Below are 19,529 nucleotides of genomic sequence, written 5' to 3'. Positions count from 1 at the left end.
TGTGTGTGTGTGTGTGTGTGTGTGTGTGTGTGTGTGTGTGTGTGTGTTTTAAGGCTGTAGCTGCAGCCTCCTAAAAATAACACAGAGGAAGAATGAGACACACGTGGGTTCAAATCCCAGCCCTGCCTGTGAGCCTTTGTGTAGGCCGCTTCACTTCTCTGATGTCAGTTTCCGCATCTGAAAAATGGGGCTAATAGTGTGTACCCCTCTGGTTGCCATGAGCCTGAGTGCCCAGCTCATTGCCTAGCACATGGTAGGCGTTTAATGAACGTTCCTCCTCGTGTGTTTGGAACTCTCACCTACTGTCATTAGTGCAGATGAACAGTATCTGTGGCCCTAGAGAAGTATGACCCAAGAGGGAGGTCAGACAGAGCTGACCAGGGGTGGGTCGGGGAGCAGAGGACGACCACCTACCCCAGCCTGAAAACAGAGCCCCGCGAAGCCACCCTCCTGTTGGCCCAACGCTAACGACTTCATTGTGTCTCCCCTTTTAGCTCAAATATTTCTGAAATGTGCACTGCTCATTCACACATAGCCAGAGGGGTCTTTGGGCCTCCCCGGCCTGTGCAATTGGGGCCTCCTGATTGCTTCCTTCTGTGCAGTCTCCAGGAAGCAGAGGGGGTGCGGGAGCAGTGGGGCAAGGGCCAAAGCCGCTCCCAGGGCCCAGACCCTGTTTTCCCACCCTGTTTTCCCACTCTGGGCTGGTGGCTGGAGGCCCTGGTTCCAGCTTTCAGCTGGATGCTAAGCATCTTGTCCACAGAAGCTCAGTTTCCTCATCTTCCTACTGGGATTTTTTAATGGTCACTTAGAGCATCCAGGGCTTGGGAACTGGACATTTGCAGGGCTAGCTGGGGTGGGAGTGCCCAGAGGTGAGTGGAAGGGCAGTGTCAGGCAGGATGGGGGGTGTGGACGGCACCAGGGGGGCTGGGAAAGATGTGGGCAGGTGGGTGTGGTCCAGCAAGGGGGCCTCCGAGAGCCGCTGACCTTTACTGGGCAGTTCCTGCTCCAACTCTCCAGCTCAGTCCTCAGCTCCCACCACTCCCTGCCCCCCACACGTCTATTCCCACAAACCATGCTGTTGTCTCCTCCGTACCTTTGCCTCTGTTGTCCCTTCTGCCTTGCATAACCTTCCCACTCAGCCTCTCCTAACTCCCTTCTCATTCATTCTTCAAGCCTTTATCCACGTCACTTCCTCCAAGAAGCTGTCTTGCGTTGTTTGTTTTCTTCGCCTTCTGTACCCGATTCCCATCACACACAGTACCCCATACACGTTCCCGTTGCGGTCTTTGTCACATCATGTGGTGATTAATCAATCATCTGTGTACAACAAAAGTGGCTTCCCCTGCACACAGGATTGTCTTTGTCACAGTGGGGATGGGGATGGGGACATTTCCAGCAGTTCACAGGCAGCTTGGTGGAGCCTAGTGGTCCCCAAACTGTAGGAAGTGAGATGATGTTAGCTGGTTTGCAGACGAACATTTTTAATTGTAATGGTCTTATGTTTATTTTCTTTCCTTTTATGGCAAGTGATATTGGTTTACCATTTGTAATAATGATAACCTTTTTCCTCTTTAAAATGCACTTAAGAGAAAAAAAAGAGTCAGAAGAAATTTTGTAATTAAATAACAGTGCAGGCTGTAGGTGGAAACAGCTGAAGTCATGGATGGTGTCCTGATGGAGCATGTGTTCAAGCCGTACAGTTTTAGGGGAGGGAAGGGGATTTCAGCCTTCAGCTGAAGACCTACTAAGTGTGAAGCCCTGTGCTGGGTCTTGGGGCAGGTAAAGAAGGTGTAGAAGGGGAGAAGATCAGAAAGAACAGTGTGTGTGAGAGAGTACCAAACAATCTGCAGCTGGAGCACCGCGTGTGAATGGAATAGTTGTGTGACCTTGGGCAAGTTCCTAAGCCTTTTTAAGCCTCAGTTTTCCCATCTGTGAAATGGGACAGTATCAACTATCCCTTGGCATCATTGTGAGAATGTTGGTAAGGGTTTCTGGCTCCTAATGGACAGGGTCTCTGTCTCAGTGAACATGAGTTCTCTCCCTCTGTAGGTTTTTGAGATCAGAGGAGCAAAGTCTGGGGTGTTACAGGGAGGAGGGAAGTGCTGGTGATGGAAACAGGGCTTGGCTTTTTGAACCCACCCAGGTTTCTGAGGCAAGAACTACTGACCGCAGATTCCCCGGGAAACTGAGTTTGACTTTGGGGCTTGGTTTGAGAGAAACAAAGAGGAAACCAGGGCATCCCAGGAAAGCAGCATCAGACGGGCCAGGAGGGGCTCCCCAGAGGCCGCGGCCCTTGGCTGATGTTTGTCAGATGTTGGCAAGCGTGGTCTGGGGTGTGGCGGGAGCTGCTTGGACTCGCCTTCATTTGCGGGGCCACCTAACGAGCCCAGAGGAAACGCTGGGTGTGTGCAGGCGCTGGGTCGGCCAAAAAGCACCACACTCGGTCTAAGAAAGAATAGCTGCCGCTTATTGACGATCTGCTTTGCGCTGGGCTGCAAGCTAACAGACCTTCCGTCTCCTTGCGTCCTCCTGTCCACCCTCGGAGGGTATTATGGCCATTCTCCAGGTGAGGAAACTGAGGCTTACAAAGGTTGCCTGTCCAGGGTTACAAGGCAAGTGGGTGGCAGAGCGGGTATTGGAATTGAAGTCTGACCTCCCGACCCCAGTTGATCTGCTCTGCTTAGCTGCCTCTTTTGCAGAGGGTGGAGGGAGGTGTCGACATGGAAAGGCAGAAGGCCAAGGGGAAGTTGTAGGGAGAACACCCCGGGGTTCCCTCCTGCCACGGCCCCAGGGGTAACAGCTTTCCCAGAGGCAGCCTTCAAGGCAGAGCCCAGGATGAGCTTGGTGAGAAGGGAGCCCAGGAGGTGCCGGCCTTCTGTGTCCTTCCCAGGGGACATGCAAGCTGGACCCTCCTTTTCGCCCCTTCTTGCTGTGAACCAGCCTGCCCATGGACTTCCTGTCCTTCTGAGATCCTCCCCTTGCTGGTTCCAGATGTGGTGGGAGGCTGAGGCGGGGAGGGCAGTGGAACCCCCAAGCCTGAGCTCCCCGGGAGCCCAGAGTTTGAGGACCAGCCTTTAGTGCGTGACTTTCGGCAAGTCATTTGCCCACTCTGGGCCTGAGTTTCCACCCAGGCGATGGGGATGTCAGTTCACAGGCCCTTCTCTGGGCTGTGGAATCCTCTAGTGCTTGGCCTCTGGGTCAGCCCAAGAATCCAGCCAAGGGGTGGGGCCACCTGCTTGGCGGCTTGCCTCCCCCGCCCGACCCCTTTCTGGTCCCAAGCAGAGTCTCCTCTCTCCCTTGTTCCACACGGCTCCCAGCAGCTGTTCCTCGGGCCCAGGCAGAGAGCCCGGCTTGGCGCGTCTCTGGCTGAGGCCGATGAGAGAAAACAGGTTAAAAGTTCAGCCCTTGTTCTCTCCAGGAGGAAAAATCTGTAGCATTCGGAGTGTGGAAAGGAACCCTTTTTTTCAGCTCCAAAGCAGCACAATACAACTTCCCTCCAATTTGCCATCAGAAAGATGCCCTTGGCACTGGACTCCACCGTCCCTGGCACCCTCCTCCCCCCTCGCCAGCCGCCAGTGCAAAGGGACACAGTGACCGCAGACGCAAGCCACAGGCGGTCATGAGGACACTGCCACATCCTCCCTTGTCAGCTCACAGGTCCGACTGGGGTCACCTCTGGCTGAATGCTTCCTTCTCTCCCACCCTCCCATCCATACCTCCCCTGCCCTAGTTCGAGACCTTGTTACTCCCATTTCGACCTTCACAGAGGCCTGGACACTGTGTACTCTGCCCCCACTCTCTCTGCCCTAGTTCATCCAGCCCAGGCCATCAAACTAAGTGTCTAGAAGTTTATAGGGTAGGAAGCAGGAGACCCTCACCTCCCACTCTGCCACCAACTCCTGTGTGATCTTTAGGAAGTCTCTTCCCCTCTCTGTGCCTCAGTTGCCCTATTTCTAAAATGAGGCAGTTAGGCTAGACCAGGGATAGCATCTCAAATGGTGGGTGTTCGTCTCCTGGAGCACTGTGGTGAGAAGCATTGTGTAGCCGCAGAGTGTGTGGATTGATTAGTGATGTGTCCTGGGCACAGAATTGGAGCATGGCTGCAAGCACGCCTCTTGCTCAGTCTCGCTGATCTAGGTGGTGTGGAAGGTCCAGCTGTGATGCTCTGGGTCTCTCCGCCTACCCTCTCACAACTATTTGTATTCCTACCCCATCTCCACTAGCAGACTGTGAACTGCTCCATGGTAGGGCTTTGCTAGTCACCGTTTTTTCCCTCAGGGTATCCAGTACAGTGCTTGGTACATAATGGGCATCAGGATATATCTGGTGATTGAATACTCGAGCAATTTAAATCTTCTCAGTGCATTGTAGTTCAGTTCAAAAAGTATTTGGAATCCCCTGTGGCAGGAAAGGGGTAGAGGGAGGGGTGCTGAGCCTGATCTGGGCGTGATTGGGGATCTCTCTGGCCCTGTGGGTCTCCTTTGTCATTGGCCGTATGGTTCTTTTCCTCCAGCTGCTGGAATAAGGGGAGGCAAGTGGGGCCTGGCTGGTTCAGAAGCTGATCTGAGTTTCCTGAACCCCCAGAGGGCAGGTGATGGTCTGGCCCCACTGGACACAGTGCTCACCCCTTAACACCCCTCCATCCCCAGGGCCCTATCCTAGGGGCAGAGTTGGCTGAACCCTAGGGGAGGGGGCCCAGGGTTGAGGACACAGTGGAGAACCCCAAGTTCCTGGAGAAGGGGGGAAAGGTATCCCTCACAGGAGGTGTGTGCCAGAGGGCCAATGTGGGATAACTGATGCGGCTTGGCTGGGACCCAAGGGAGGCCCCTGTAAGGCCAACATTCCAGTTCTGAGAATTTGATGCAAGTGGAAAAGCTAACAGAACCCTAAGTCTGAAGTTAAAATTTGAGATTTCCTGAGGACTCTCTGAAACCCATCCAGGAGACCCCAGATTAAGACCCTTCCCTACCAGTAAAGGAGCAAAGGGGCAATACCTAGGTTGGAGGGATGTGATTAGCTAAGAGGGTGGGGCATAATCCTGTGTGAAAGGGCTGGAGTTGGACCTTAAGGGGTGGAGTCTAGAGGAATAGAATCAGATGATTGCTGGAGTGTGTGAGTGGGCGGGATTATGGAGTGAGAGGCAGGACCTAAAGGGAGGGTAGTCTATAGGGTTAGATCCAGATGATTGTTCGGAGCAATGGAAGTAGCGCTCTGTAGAGCAGGCCCTCAGGAGGTAGGTTCTTGGTGATTGGCGGTGCTTCATAGGCAGCTCAGTGATGACTCTTTGCTGTCTCCACAGAAACGCTGATGGACTCAACCACAGCGACAGCGGAGCTGGGCTGGATTGTGCATCCTCCATCAGGGGTGAGTCAGTGGTCCTCAAACCCTGCCTGGTCTCCCAGGATACCTCGGGTTCTGCTGCAGGGCCCAGATGCCCCGCCTCCCCCACCCCGCCAAATTCCAACCCCTTCTCCTCCTTCAGGTCCCAGGACCTGGCCTCTCATTGCCCCACCCTGCTGGTCCCCTACCATTGATGGAGTGCTAGTTACCATGACAACATGCTGGATGCTTTCAGACTTTATCCCATAGAATTCTAAACGGGAGGCTGAGGGAATTCCCTGGCGGTCCAGTGGTTAGGACTCTGCGCTTCCACTGCCGAGGGCCTGGGTTTGATCCCTGGTTGGGAAACGAAGATCCCACAAGCCACACAGTGTGGCCAAAAAATAACAAATAAATAAATAAATAAAAGCGAGGCTGAGAAGTGGTACACGCACTACCCCCATTTTATAGATGAGGAAGTTGAATTGTCATTTCCTGAGCACCTACTGTGTGTCGTACTATATCAAAGCACCTTTACGTCATCTCCAGTCCTATGGGGAGGAATCCCCTCCATTTTACAGGTGCAGAAACTGAGGCTCGGAGAGCTATAGCCACCTTCCAGGGACCCTATGGCTAGTAAGTGATGAGGGCTCAGGTTTGCATCCAGGGCTGTGACCGAGTCTTCTGGGTCCCTTTTCTGGGTCCCCGTAACACTAGGCTCCCCCTTCCTGAGCTCTTAGCATCCCACCGCCTTGGGTCCAGTGGTCTGAGCCCATGGAGGCTGCGAGCTTCCCGAGAGCAAGACCAGGCACAATTTGAGATTCCTCTTTCTTCCCATAACAACCAGCCCAGCAGTTACATAGAGACTGTGGGGTCAGACACTCCTGAAATTCTGTCCCAGTTCTGCCACTCACCAGCTGTGTAATGTTGGGCCAGTTCCTTAACCTGTCTGAGCTTTAGTTTCCTCATCTATAAAATGGTGATAATCATGTCTTCCTCATAGGACTGTTGTGAGGTTCTCCTGCAACGTGTCTAGCACGGTGCCTGATGTAGAGTGGGCTCCTAGTGACAGGTAGCTATAGTAACTGTCACCGTCATCATTGTCAGTCCTAGTATCATTCCCTCCTCATCCCCCTGGTCTCTGGGGAGGGCTCTGGGCTCCCACAGCCCATCCCTTCCCTTCCCCCCATCCCAGCTCCTCCGCCGGGACTCAGCTGCTACCCCAAGGAGCTGCATCCCCCCACCCCCCTCAGGTCCGTGCTCTCAATAGGCAGGGCCCCAGGGTCAGGCCTCTTTCTGTGGCTCTTTCTTGTCACCAATTTTCCATCTGTGAAGGCGGCTGGGCGCACATCCCCACCCTGCCAGTAATGAGGCCAGGCTGGGCTGCAGGGCCCCCGGACGCAATTATTTGGGGTGTTTAGGCTGCAGGGCCTCTGCATGTTAATTAGAGAGAGGGGAGAAAGGCAGACTGCTCTAATTAAGTGCTCTAATTAAGTTCCGAAGAAGAGCAGTGATTGAAACAAGGGGCTGACTTTGTCACATGGTGCCACAAAAAAAAAAAATTAAATGCAACGTAGGGAGCTTCAGAGCCACCACTGAAGGAGCGGCTGGGCCAGCTCAGCCTTCCCCACGCACGCTTGCCCTTCACAGCATCAGCCCTCCCTGGGCTGGCAAACACCACCCCGCCCTGTGCAGACTTGGCCTGGAGAATCTGAGGGAGGCAAAAGGACAAAGAGGGTGACACCTCTCCCACCGCTTGCCCCCGTCCCCCCCCAAAGTCACATTTGGCAGTTGGGGAAATAGAGCCCCAGAGAGGGGCAGTGACTTGCCTAAGGCTGCACATCAAGTTAGCAGAGCTGGGACAAAACCCAGGACTCCTGGGCCACTGTTGGGTCCTCATGTTTCAAGACAGTGCGGACAAGCATGGGTCTGGGTCTGGGTCTGGGTCTGTGTGACCTGGGTCAGGTGACCTCGCTTCTCTCGTCTCTACTCCCTCATCTAAAATAGAAATAATCCTACTTACCACATGTGATAATCATGACAAAGAAATGAGATCCTGTTACAGCACCCACCCTTGGCCCAGCATAAGTGAGTGGGGTTCACTCTGCTGTTGGGTCTACCCCAGACGCAGCCAGCCCAACACCAAGGGGGGCACAGGAGAAGGAGGGGATGGGTGGCTGAGCCCAACGAGCTCTCAGTCCCGCTGTGGAGACCAGACCAAGAGGGCCGGGGGTGCCCGGCACTTGTCCAGGCAGGTTGTCCCCGAGGGCCCAAGGGAGAGTCGGTGAATGCGAACACTGCAGCTGGAGGGAGAGCCCGTGGCAAGAGGTTCCAGAGGATGGACAGAGAGACGAGAGGTGCTCGAGGGGTCACAAAAGTGTGAACAAAGGCGCAGCCTACGAGTGAGCTTGGCCTGTGAGCGTCTGTGGAGGGAACACGGCCTGTGCCCTTCCATTTCCAACTTTCCATGGCCCTGCCCAGCCCCTTCCAGCCGGGGGGCTTGGGAACTCGCAGCTGGGTGAGAGCCCAGGCCGGGGCCCAGTGAAGCGCCGAAGTGCGGACCCCAGGCGGGAAGGCGGGAAGGTGTCCCTCCAGGCACCGTCTTAGCCACTTAAGGCCCCAGAGCAGAGCTGCTCTCATGGGGGAAGGCCTTGTCTTCCTGTTATGGGGGTGAGGGCTCTTCTTCCATTGGACTGGGAATCCCCAAGGGCAAGGACTGTGTCTCCCTGATCAGACAGGGAGCTCCCGGCCGGCAGAATTCCTGTGTCCCCCATCAGACTGGTAGCTCCCCAAGCACGAGCTCTGTCTGCTTTCAGACAGGGTGGGCCTCTCCCTGGTTTCCCTTCCAGGTGGGAGCTTCCCAGGAACAGGGGCCACGTCTTCTTTATCAGATTAGTTACCCCTGGGGGTAAGGGTCACATCTCCCACGTTGACTAGGGCAATACCAAGAGCAGGGTGTGTGCCCTTCCCATCAGATTGGCATGTCTCCCTCATAGACTGGGGGATTCCTCAGAGCCAAGGCTATGTCTCCCGCTCAGCTTAGAGTTCTCTGATGGTAAGCATCATGTCTCCATCATCAGACTGGAAGCTCCCTTAGCTAGGGTCTGTGCCTCCCCCATTAGACTAGGAGGCCCCAGATGGTAGGTGTCCTGTCTACCCCCATCAGACTGGAGGATTCCCTAGGGAAGAGTCTGTGCCTCCCCTCTTAGACAGGGTGTTCCCTGGGGCTAAGCCCCTACCTCCCCCACCTGACAAGCATTTCACCCGCAGTGGGAAGAGGTGAGTGGCTACGATGAGAACATGAACACGATCCGCACGTACCAGGTGTGCAATGTGTTTGAGTCGAGCCAGAACAACTGGCTACGGACCAAGTTCATCCGGCGCCGCGGCGCCCACCGCATCCACGTAGAGATGAAGTTCTCAGTGCGTGACTGCAGCAGCATCCCCAGCGTGCCTGGCTCCTGCAAAGAGACCTTCAATCTCTATTACTATGAGGCCGATTTCGACTCGGCCACCAAGACCTTCCCCAACTGGATGGAGAACCCGTGGGTGAAGGTGGACACCATTGCCGCCGACGAGAGCTTCTCCCAGGTGGACCTTGGTGGCCGGGTCATGAAGATCAACACCGAGGTGCGGAGCTTCGGGCCCGTGTCCCGCAGCGGCTTCTACCTGGCCTTCCAGGACTATGGCGGCTGCATGTCTCTCATCGCCGTGCGCGTCTTCTACCGCAAGTGCCCCCGCATTATCCAGAACGGCGCCATCTTCCAGGAGACTCTGTCCGGGGCTGAGAGCACATCGCTGGTGGCTGCCCGGGGTAGCTGCATCGCCAACGCGGAGGAGGTGGACGTGCCCATCAAGCTCTACTGTAACGGGGACGGCGAGTGGCTGGTGCCCATCGGGCGCTGCATGTGCAAAGCGGGCTTTGAGGCCGTGGAGAATGGCACTGTTTGCCGAGGTAAGGGCCACGGCGGGGCAGGTGCCCCTGCAAGTGTGTGGAGTTGGTGTTGGCTGCAGACTTGAACCTGGCAGCTGGGAGGGGAGGGTGGTGAGCACAGAGGCCTGGAGCTGACCATGAGGCCCTCTGTGGCCAGGGTTTCCAAATCTACAGCCGTCGTTCAGCTTCTTAGAGGGAGGCATTAAACAGCACTTCTTGAACGGTGGTGTGTGTACGTACTACAGGGGGTATGCAGGCTGATTTTAGCTGAGGATAAATGGTTCTCCTTTTAATTATTACGTAATGATGCCAGGTGACACTTCATTTCTTCATTTACAAAAGTGATGTGGTTTCCTTTTTAAGAAAATGTATAAGTCATAGTAAATAACACTTATAAGAGAACCTTCATTGAGCTTTTGCTGTATCAGTCAGTTTAGGCCAGGCCACGCCGAAGTGACAAAACAGTAAAAGTTTATTTCTCACTTAATGCTACCTGTACATTGTGAGTCAGCTTGGGATTCCTCCTTCTGGGAGCCAAGCAGATGGAGACGCCCCCATTTGGAATGTTGTGATCACCAGGGCAGAAGGAAGGAGCAAGTGTGACAGATTGTATATGGGATCTAAATCTTCCCCCCCGGAATGGCTCAGACATCACTCCTGTGCACGTTTCAATGGCCAAGGCAAGTGATGTGGTTACTTCCAATTCAAAGAGATGGGGAAGTGCAGCTCCGCTGTGAGCCAGCCCTCCTGATTATCATTCTTACTGTGTGCTGAGCACTTTACATGTCTAACTCATTTAATCCTCACGAGAACCCTATGAAGGAAAGTGCAATTTTATAGGAAGAAATCACAGCTCATGCACAGTTCATACAGTGAGTAAGTGGAGGTAGCACAGAATCTTACCCAGGCAATGTAATTCCAAACTACCCTCTTAACCACTGTGCCCCTTAAGTTAATTTAAAGAAAAATATTAAGTAAACAATAGTACAGGTAGTATTTGATTATGGCCAAGAGTCACCAAAGTGGTGTGTAAACATAAGAAGTTTGTACGAGGTACTGCATGGTGGTGAGAAGGCCGTGAAGGTAGACAGACCTGGGTTCACATTCCAGCCCTGCCGGTTACTAGTTGGACGTCCTGATCCGAGTTGTGAAACCCTCTTTCATAGGGTAGTTGTGAGGATTCAAGACCTTAAGACACGTAAAGCACTTTTGATGGCTTCTAATATACAGTAAGAGGTTAATAAATGTTAACTAAATGAGATGCCACATATACAGCCCAGTGTGGCACAGGTTCTCTGCAGTGGGAGCTATGGTGGTGATGGTGGTGACACAGGAGACTTGAAGCCTGCTTGTGCCACTTCCTCTTGCCTTCCAATTGGAATTGGGTCCTGGGGTGTTCCAGATGCCAGGCTACGAGTTTGGACCTTTCCCAGGGGCCTCGAAGAGCCAGTTAAAGTTTAGCCCGGGGTAATCGCAATGATCCTGACCTTTATGAAATTCTGTCGCATCCACCATCCCCATGGCTCCTCCCTCCAGCCCTCTGAGGCAGCATTTTAAGGGTCCTGGGAGGATAAGTGGGTGTATAAGAGACAAGAGCAGTGGCCTGTGGGGGAGCTGCTGCAGTGATCTCAGGTGATGATGGCTGCATGGACTGGGCGTCCACAGTGCTGGGGAAGAGGAGGGGTGCAGTCAAGGGACTTTTTGGCAGTGAGTCAGATGAGATGTGGAGACATATTGGAAAGGGAGGAGGGAGAGGAATCAGAGGGAACCAGGAATTCCAGCTTACAGGGCTGTGATTGTCTTGGAAAAGAAATGGGGGCATTGGGAGAAAAGGCTGGTTTCTTAGGGAAGACAACAAATCTGGTTTCCTTTACTTGAGTGTGAAAGTGCACAGCCCTGGGACATGGCAGGGGTGAGACAGGCCATGGGGAACAGAATCACTCACTCATTGCCTATTGGTTATTCACTCATCAACCCTGTACCTCGTCTGTGTCAGACCTTGTGCTAAGCACCAGGTAAGATAGAAGAGAATCCAACTATGGCCTTGCCTTCTAGGAGCTCACAGTCTAGCAGAGGAGACCGACTGTAAATGAACGAGGGTGGGAATGTGTTAGACTTGTTTTAATAGGAACTGCTCAGGCTGAGGTGGGCACAGAAAAAGGGAAGGCTTCAGAGAGGAGGTGACATTGGAGCTGAGTCTTGGGAGAGGTGTACATTAATCAGGTGGCCCAGTCCTTCTGGAGGCTGGCTCAGCATCAGCAGAGACCTGGGGACGTGAATCAGTGTGCCTCATTAGGGGGACTGGTCAATTGTTTGGTGTGGCTGTGGCTAAGGGTGCAAGGAGAGATGTAAGAAGAACTGTGCCTGGAGTGGTGCCCAGATGAAGAGGTGTATTAGTTATCTATTGCTGCATAACAAGTTAGCCCAAAATTTAGCAGCTTAGAACAACAAGCATGTATTTATTTATTCATTTATTTATTTATGGCTGTGTTGAGTCTTCGTTGCTGCACGAGGGCTTTCTCTAGTTGTGGCGAGCAGGGGCTACTCTTCGTAGCGGTGCACGGGCTTCTCATTGCGGTGGCTTCTCTTGTGGAGCACGGGCTTCAGTAGTGAACAACCAGCATTTATTATCTCAGTTTCTTAGAGTCAGGAGCCAGGCATGGCTTAGATGCGTGCCTTTGGCTCAAGGTCTCTCCTGAGGTTGCAAGCAGGCTGTAGGCTGGGGCTGCAGTTTCATCTGAAGGCTTGACCAGGGAGGGATCTGCTTCCACATTCCCTCAGGTGGTTGTTTGCAGGCCTCAGTCCCTCCCACGTGGGCCTCTCCCACGTGCAGTGGCTTCCCCCGAGCACATGATCCGAGAGAGGGAGCGTAAAAGAGAGAGCACTCTAGACAGAAGCCACATCTTTTTCTAATCTCATCTCAGAAGTGACATCTCATTACTTCTGCTGTATTGTCTTCATTAAAAGTGAGTCACCAAATTCAGTCCATGCTCCAGGGGAGGGAATTACACAGGGTGTAAATGTCAGGAGGTGGGGCCCCTGGGGCCATGGCAGAGGTGGCCTGTCACAGAATCAGAGTCTGAGCTGCTGCTTGCAAGGGGTGGGAGTTCGAGGTAATGCTGGGGCAGAGTGTGTCCAGCGCTGGCTTCCCCCCTCCCCCCCAGCCCCCGGACGAGGCCCAGCCCAGTCCAGCTGGCTACTGGATGTAAGTGGAGGCCAGTCAAGGTGTGATTAATGAGCTCAGGGAGCCAGAAGGACACCAGCTGCTGCTGTGGCATGTGTGCAGCCACCCAGATGTGGGGCTGCTTCAGCCAAAGTCCCACAGGCACTGGCCCCGCCAGCCCAGGACTTGTAGGAATGATGATGATTGTTCACATCTGGGGGTTGGCAAAGTGCTTTCCCCATCTCCAGCTCAGGGATTCTCAGCCTTTACTATGCCTCAGGATCCGCTGGGAAGTTTATTAAAATACAGATTCCTGGGTCTGGTGCAGACCTCTTCCCCAGGTCTGGTTCTGTGCCTCTGAGGTAGGGCCAAGAATCAGCATTTTTAAACAAGCAGCACTGATACTCCTATACCAGGACTATTAGCGCAGACACACAATGTGTTCACACATCCTTGGCCAGACCGAGCAGGACTCAAGGCCAGCCCCACCACCACCCCAGGGAGCATCCACCCTAAAGGGTGGGAGGGGACATCAGCAGAATCTCTGGGAGGGTGTGGTTTGGAAAGATCCGTTTAATATTGAAACATAACATGATGGGGAAAGAATCCATTGCTTTCTGAGAGAAATACAAATTAGAGAAAACTTGACGGTGGGGGGTGGGGGGCGGGGGGGAGTAGGTGAGTCCTCATGGGGAATGGCAGCGATCCCAGGGGTGGGCAGTGGTGGCTAATGATGGACTGGGTGTTCCCAGTGCACTGAGTGGTTCATGAAACTACGGACTAAACTGACTCATTCAGACCAACTTCCTCTAGTGCCTGTTTGCTGTGTGCAGGGCACAGTGGGGAGGGGAGGGGCTCGGAAAAGCCAATTAACCCCTCAACAAGCATGTATTGGGTACCCCCTGTGTGCGTTTAGCCCTCTAACAGATACTGATTGAGTTCCTTCTCTGAGCTAGGCACATGCCAGTGCTAGGGAACACAGATGTGACCAAGAGGGACACATTCACTGCCCTCCCAGAGTTTTGGTCTGGGTGGGTGGATGGGGGAAGATGGAGGAAATAAAGTTAATAAACAAATAAATAAAATAGTTATAAACTGTGAGGAGTGAAAAGAAAAATATAGGGTACAAAAGAGATCAAAAGGAGGATCTGCTTTAGCCAGGTGGTTCAAGGAAGGCTTCTTGGAAGAGGTGTCATTTGAGCTGACTGAGGCTGTCCTGGGATGGCTGGAGGAGAGCTCCTGAGAGTCACGGTTTGGCTTCAAGTGGCTCGTGGGCAAGCAGAGCATTCAGACACAAGGGAATAAGGCAGAGCATGGTCCTTCCAGAAATGAAGTCTATCCAGGCAAAGTACTTTGAGAATATGAGGAAGAAGGCAGCTTTACCGACTGGGCATCTGGGAGGGCTTCAAGGAGGAGGTGGCATTTGAATTAGGCCTTGAAGAGTGAGTGGGATGTGGATGGGTGAAGGGAGGGGAGGAATTGTAGGTCGAGAAACTGCATGAATAAAGACCCAAGGTGTGACAGTATAGGGCATGTTTGGTGGGTGTCCAAGGCCCTAGTGGGTGCAGAGCTGGGGTATGACTTTCTCCTCTTCATTCATCTATTCATGGTTCATTGAGTGCCTAATCTGGGCCTGCACTGGCCACACAGACTCCAGGTGGGAGACTCCTGGGACTTCCTTCAGAAGAACTCTGCCCCCTTCCCCTACCCCAGTCCCCAGCCTCCTCAGGATCACAGTTCCCACTGGGGCTTGCCACCAGCTGATTTGCTGGTGGGGGGTGGGGGGGGCAGGGGAGTGGCCTTGGAATTCCTCCTCTGCAGCAGCTGCTCCCACCCAAGCCCTGAGTCTGTTTGCCTGACTCTTTCCAGATGTTTATGGGATTTACTGTGAATGTGCCCCTGCCTCAGTTTCTCCAAGTTTGTCTCCATATCTCTATGCCCCTTGGTCTCTCCTTCCCTAATGAAGCCCCTACTTGCTACTCCCTGCCCATCAGAGGGAGCCCCCAGCCCAGCAACCGCTGGGGACCCGGACCTCCTCTCTCCCCAAGGCAGACGTGCGTCTATAACGGATCCAGAGGCGGTTCCACAGTGAGCGTGATTGCCGTGATGCTATTGGGGTGTAATGGGATTTTTCATGTTTAGCTTGGACAGGGAGAGGGACTGCGAGCCAGCGGGTTAGGGGGGTGAGGGGGTGGGAGGTGCTTGCACACACATGTTGAGCCCCTGGCTCCAACTCAGACTTCCCAGTTCCCAGCTGCCGGGCTTCTCCTCCCAGCCTCTCCCTCTCCTCCCCCTGCCCTGCTTGGCAGCCCCTAGCCCTGCTCTCTCCCCCACCCATGGCCTCTCCTTGACCTTGGCCATGGAGACCTGTTTCTTCAAACCCCAGCCCTGCCTCTTGCTAGCTGTGTGACCTTGGGCAAGCAGTGGACCTTCTCCTGGTCTTTGTTTTCCCATCTGCAGAGCAGAGTAAACAGATGCACTGCTGTGCAGAGTAAATGAGAAAATACCTAGAAAAGTGTTAGAAAAATAAGGACTTTTACAAACACTGTCTTGCCTGTGGACTTTTTTTTTTCTCCTAATCAGCTTTTTTTATTTTGAGGAAAAAATAACTTTTCCTTATCACAAAAGCAATACAGGTTATTTGTAGAATCTTTAGAAATTACTGATAAGCCAAAAGGAGAAAATTAAAATCACACGGAGAGTAACCACTGTTAACAGACGGGTGTGGATCCTTCTAGGTGTATTTAGATGGATTTAAACATATTGATTTTTTTAAAAAGAAAAAATAGATTCCTTCTGAGAATACATGAGGATTTTTGACTTATTAATATTTTGTGGGCGTTTTTCCATGTCATGTTGGATCATCATTTGGGAAGGCTCTTAGAATTCCATAATAGATAGACGTACCATAGTTTATTTACCAGTTCTCTAGTGATCCGCGTGTAGATTGCTTGCAGTTTTTCACTATCTTAAATGCTGGCATGGACTTCATTGTCCCTCTGCCTTTTTGCACTGCTGCTGGCATCTGTGTAGGACATGTCTCCAGGCATGGAATTGTAGGGTCAAAGGATATATACTTTTTTTGAGCTTTTGATGCACATTGCCAGATTACCATCCAGAAAGGCTGGGCTGAATTACCCTCCTGGCAGCAGTCTTCGAGAGTGTCTGTTTCCCCACATACTCACCAGCATGGGATATTATGCCTGTGGCTTTATTTTCTATTTCACTCCCAGAATCCTGTGCCTCCCCAGCCAAGGTAGGGAGGGGCCGGGGTCCTCTCTGGGCCCTCAGGGTTGGATCCTGGGCCACCCTCAGGGTGGCCTCCTTCCCACCCTGCTCTCAGCTCCAGCCCTTCCCACAGAGGCCGAACCAGTGGCCCAGATGTATCTGGCAAGCCTCTGGGGGTGGGTGCGGTCAGTCTCGGGGTGAGGAGGAGGGAGGCATCCAGCTGGCAAGGCCTGTGCTGCCTGGGGAAAGGGGGGTGAGGGTTGGAGTGCTGGGTGGGAGGAACGGCCCAGACCCCCACACAGAAAGTTCTGCTGCTTCTCTTCAAGGGCAGGGTGGAGACGCCCAGCTTGGGGAGGGGGAAGGGTGATAGATAACCCCTCCAGACCCCCAGGCTCAGGCCAGGGCTGAGACCACACAGGCCAGCCTTTCGAGAAGGGGATTGGATGGGGACCCTGGCCAGTACAGGCTATTCAAGTCTTTGCTCTTAAAAATTAGAAGTACCCCCTCCCCACTTCCCCTTTTCTATATGCTCTCAAAGCATCTATTTTTGTTCACAAATATCTATCCATCTCTCCATCCATTAATCCATCTGTTTGTCCATCTATCCAGCCAGCTGGCCAGCCAGCCATCAGCCATTCACTGAATTCCAGTTTCTCATTTTTTTGCTTCGTGGGGAGATCAGGTGATGTCTTCATAGAGGACCAAGAAGCTAACACACAGTGAATAACACTCCTCAGGCACCTGCTGTGCGCCAGTCCCTGAACCAGGTGTGGGGACTGCAGACATGAGGAAAGTCCTTCTTGCCCTCATGGAGCTTCCAGTCTGGTATAGAGGAGTTGGCTCCATCTGTAACTATAACCTTGGGGCACTTAGGAGGGAGTCAGGAGAGAGCTGGGGAGGCTTCCTGGAGGAGGAGCCATTTTCCCAGGACTTTGGAGAATGGGAGGAGGTGGAGGCAGGAAAAAGATAGTCAGAAATGATACTGATTTTTTTTTAACCCTGGCCTCTTGCTGACCCCCAGCCATCTGGGGGAGTGGGGGTACAGGAGAAGTATTCTTAGCCAAGGGAGAAGGGCAGAGGGGCTGCCAGCACTCTCAAAGGGCTGAATGAGGCAGAGGCTGAAAGGAGTCCTGAGAGGATTGGAGAAGGCCAGGGCAAAGGGTGAAAGGTACCTCCTGTGTGCCCAGCTCTGTGTTATATGCTCTGCTCCACTATCTTATTGAATCTTCCGTTGATACGATTAGGTCCATTTACAGATTATGAGACTGAGGTCCAGAGAGGATCAGTGAGTTTTCCAAGGCCACACAGCCAGTAAGTAGCCGAGGCAGAATATGAACCCAGCTTTCTCCAGCTTGCTGGGACAAGTGATTACCCGGGAGTGAGTGGATATCTGAATGTACTCGGCCCTGCCCACCTCCCCATTACCCAGGAGCCCCTGAGATGTAAGAAGAGTTTGACAAATAACCAGCTGAGGGGCTCACGTGTGAGTCTGTGAGACCTCAAAGAAAGGAGGGGGCAACCAGAAGGGCTTCCGAGGGGAGGAGGGAGGCTCACGGCTGTGCCTCAGAGGACACGTTGCTTTCATATCAAGAGATGTAGGGCATAACACACCATTGTAAAGCAATTATACCCCAATAAAGACGTTAAAAAAAAAAAAAAAAGAGATGTAGGGCAGGATGGAGCACAGTCCCAGGGCAAAGGCTCAGGGGTGGGGAAGCCCCCCGTAGGCCTCCTCTCCTAGTGCCAAGCCGTGAGATGGCCTCGGGGAAGGAGGCCCACCCACCCCTGGCTAACCTCCGGCCAGAGAGAAGAGTCCCCCCGGCCCCCACGCAACATTTACCAAGTGCTCACGTCGTGCTCCCTTCCTGCCCGGTTACCTTCTGGAATCCCCCCATCTAATTAGAAAACTGAGACTGAGGGCCAACCGTCACACCCCTCATAGTTGGCAGAGGCAGGGGTGTACTCTCGGGCCTCCTACTTCTCATCTCCTCTGCTCCTTGGAGGTGTCAGAAAGGCTTGGTGGCAGGGCCCCCGTGCTCATTCCTGTGGACCAGGCAGCTCCCCACTCAGGGTCTCACTGACTCCCAGTCACCCTCGGAGTTAGGTATCCTCATCCCTATTTTACAGAAGAGGAAACTGAGGCTCTGAGAGGTGAAGCAGCTTGTTTGTCCAAGGTGACCCAATTAGGAAGGGATAGGATTTGAACTCAGGTCATCTGACCCTGGAGCCCCAGCGCTGCCCCCTCTCAGCCCCAGACTGGCCTCGGACCCTGAAGGCATCAGGTTGATGGGTTTGGCCGCAGGCTGCCTCCAGAACACTCTGGCAGGGCCATAAACAGCTGGGGAAGCTCCCTCCCTCCAGCGGCTGCCTTTTCATCTGGCTGGGCTTTGGGATCTGGCGAGAGAAGCCCGTTTATTGAGGAAGTTTATGCATTTAACAGTTTAAGCCTTTCTAAGCCTGTGGTACAACAGGATTTGGGAGCTGTTAACAATTCTGTGTGGTTAAGAGATTTTCATTGCTCTGCTGCAGCTGGCTCAGGCCCCACAGGCCCTGTTCTGGCCTCCACCCCGCCCTGCTGGGCACCTCCTCCCTAGGACCCTTTGTCCTCTGCCCCCATCCTGCTGCTTCTCCCTGCTCCCCCTGCTCCTAGTGTCTAGGTATGAGCTTGAACCTCAGAGGGGAACCGAGGCCCAGAGAGGGAAAGGGAGCTGCCCAAGGCCACACAGCAGGTAAGAGGCTTGAACTGAAACCTGCCTGGCGAAGCTCGAGTCCCTTCCCACACCCTAGACTGCCTTCCTTGGGTCAGGGGGGTGGTAGGACATTACGTTGTTAATTCTGCTCTGACAGAACTTATAAAACCCCTCTAAAACCAGCATCTGACCTCTACCAAGGCTTTGGAACAGGCCAGGGGTGGGGTCACTTGCCCAGATCCACTCACCCTGTCAGGTACAGAGCTGGAATCAGAACTCAGGCCTCCCGAAGTCCTAATGAGAATTCTTCACACTATACCAAACAGGTTTTTTTTTTTTTCCCGTAGCCTGGCGGGGGGTGGGGGGATGCCATTTGTAATTATAATGTCTTACATATGTACAGTATTTATTTACTTACACTCTGCCTCATTCCAGAAAAGATTAGAGGCTGCTTTTGTGTAGCATTTGGTCTCACCCCGTGAGATACTTTGATCTGAATGATACCCACATGAGAGAAGCAAGGCGAAGGTTATTAGCGCTATTTTAGAGGCCAGGAAAACTGAAGCCGAGAGGGGACCAGACTCTCCCATGGTCACAGTGTACTTTGGTGGCAGAGCTGGGACTTGAACCCAGTGCTCCGGCCTCCTAGGCCCAGGGTCTCGCTGGGGCCCCTCGTGATGTTCAGTCAGATAGCCCCCATCCTTTGCCTCCACCTCCTCAGGGACAAGACCCCAGCGTTCCCTGAAACGCCTTAGTCTCCATCCTAGGTGGGGAGAGGTGGCCTGGAAGAGTTCCTGGTGGCCCCGAGGACACACGGTTTGTGTGAAGAGGAAGGTGTGGGTGGGATTGGCAGGATGTGAATCAGCCCCCGACAACCATACGGGTAAAGGAGCCCGTGGCTGGCGGCCCAGGGGTCACCCTGAGGGCTGGGCTGCCCTTCGGACTCCTGCCCTCTCTGGTTCCTCGGGCTCTCTGCTCCTTCACCAGGCCTTCCCAGTCTTTTTCCATGGAGATTGGATGAAGCTGTTGTTTTCGTCACAGGGATTTGTTTCCTGGTCACGGTAACCCATCTGCCCAACCCATCCGCGAACCCAGGAGAGGGTCACAAACACGCAAGCACTCCCACGTCACTGGCATCCAGACGCAGCACGTGAACTTTATCTCTTGTCCTCTGCTCCCCACCCCACCCCAAACA

At 53.4% G+C, this 19,529-nt stretch overlaps 1 protein-coding gene across 1 annotated transcript in view; it reads left to right on the top strand.

The window, feature by feature from the left end:
• The window catches only part of EPHB2 (EPH receptor B2), a 186,778-nt gene that overhangs the window by 59,548 nt on the left and 107,701 nt on the right, over positions 1-19,529 (top strand). The window contains exons 2-3 of the mRNA XM_027109808.1: positions 5,300-5,364; positions 8,590-9,274. Coding sequence (XP_026965609.1) covers positions 5,300-5,364; positions 8,590-9,274 — 750 coding nt within the window. The remainder of the gene's footprint in view (positions 1-5,299; positions 5,365-8,589; positions 9,275-19,529) is intronic.

This window comes from Aethalodelphis obliquidens, unplaced genomic scaffold (assembly GCF_003676395.1).
Source record: "Aethalodelphis obliquidens isolate GAN/ISIS:26980383/991018 unplaced genomic scaffold, ASM367639v1 scaffold9, whole genome shotgun sequence".
In the NCBI taxonomy this organism is placed as follows: domain Eukaryota; kingdom Metazoa; phylum Chordata; class Mammalia; order Artiodactyla; family Delphinidae; genus Aethalodelphis; species Aethalodelphis obliquidens.
This window is presented reverse-complemented; position numbering and strand designations above follow the sequence as displayed.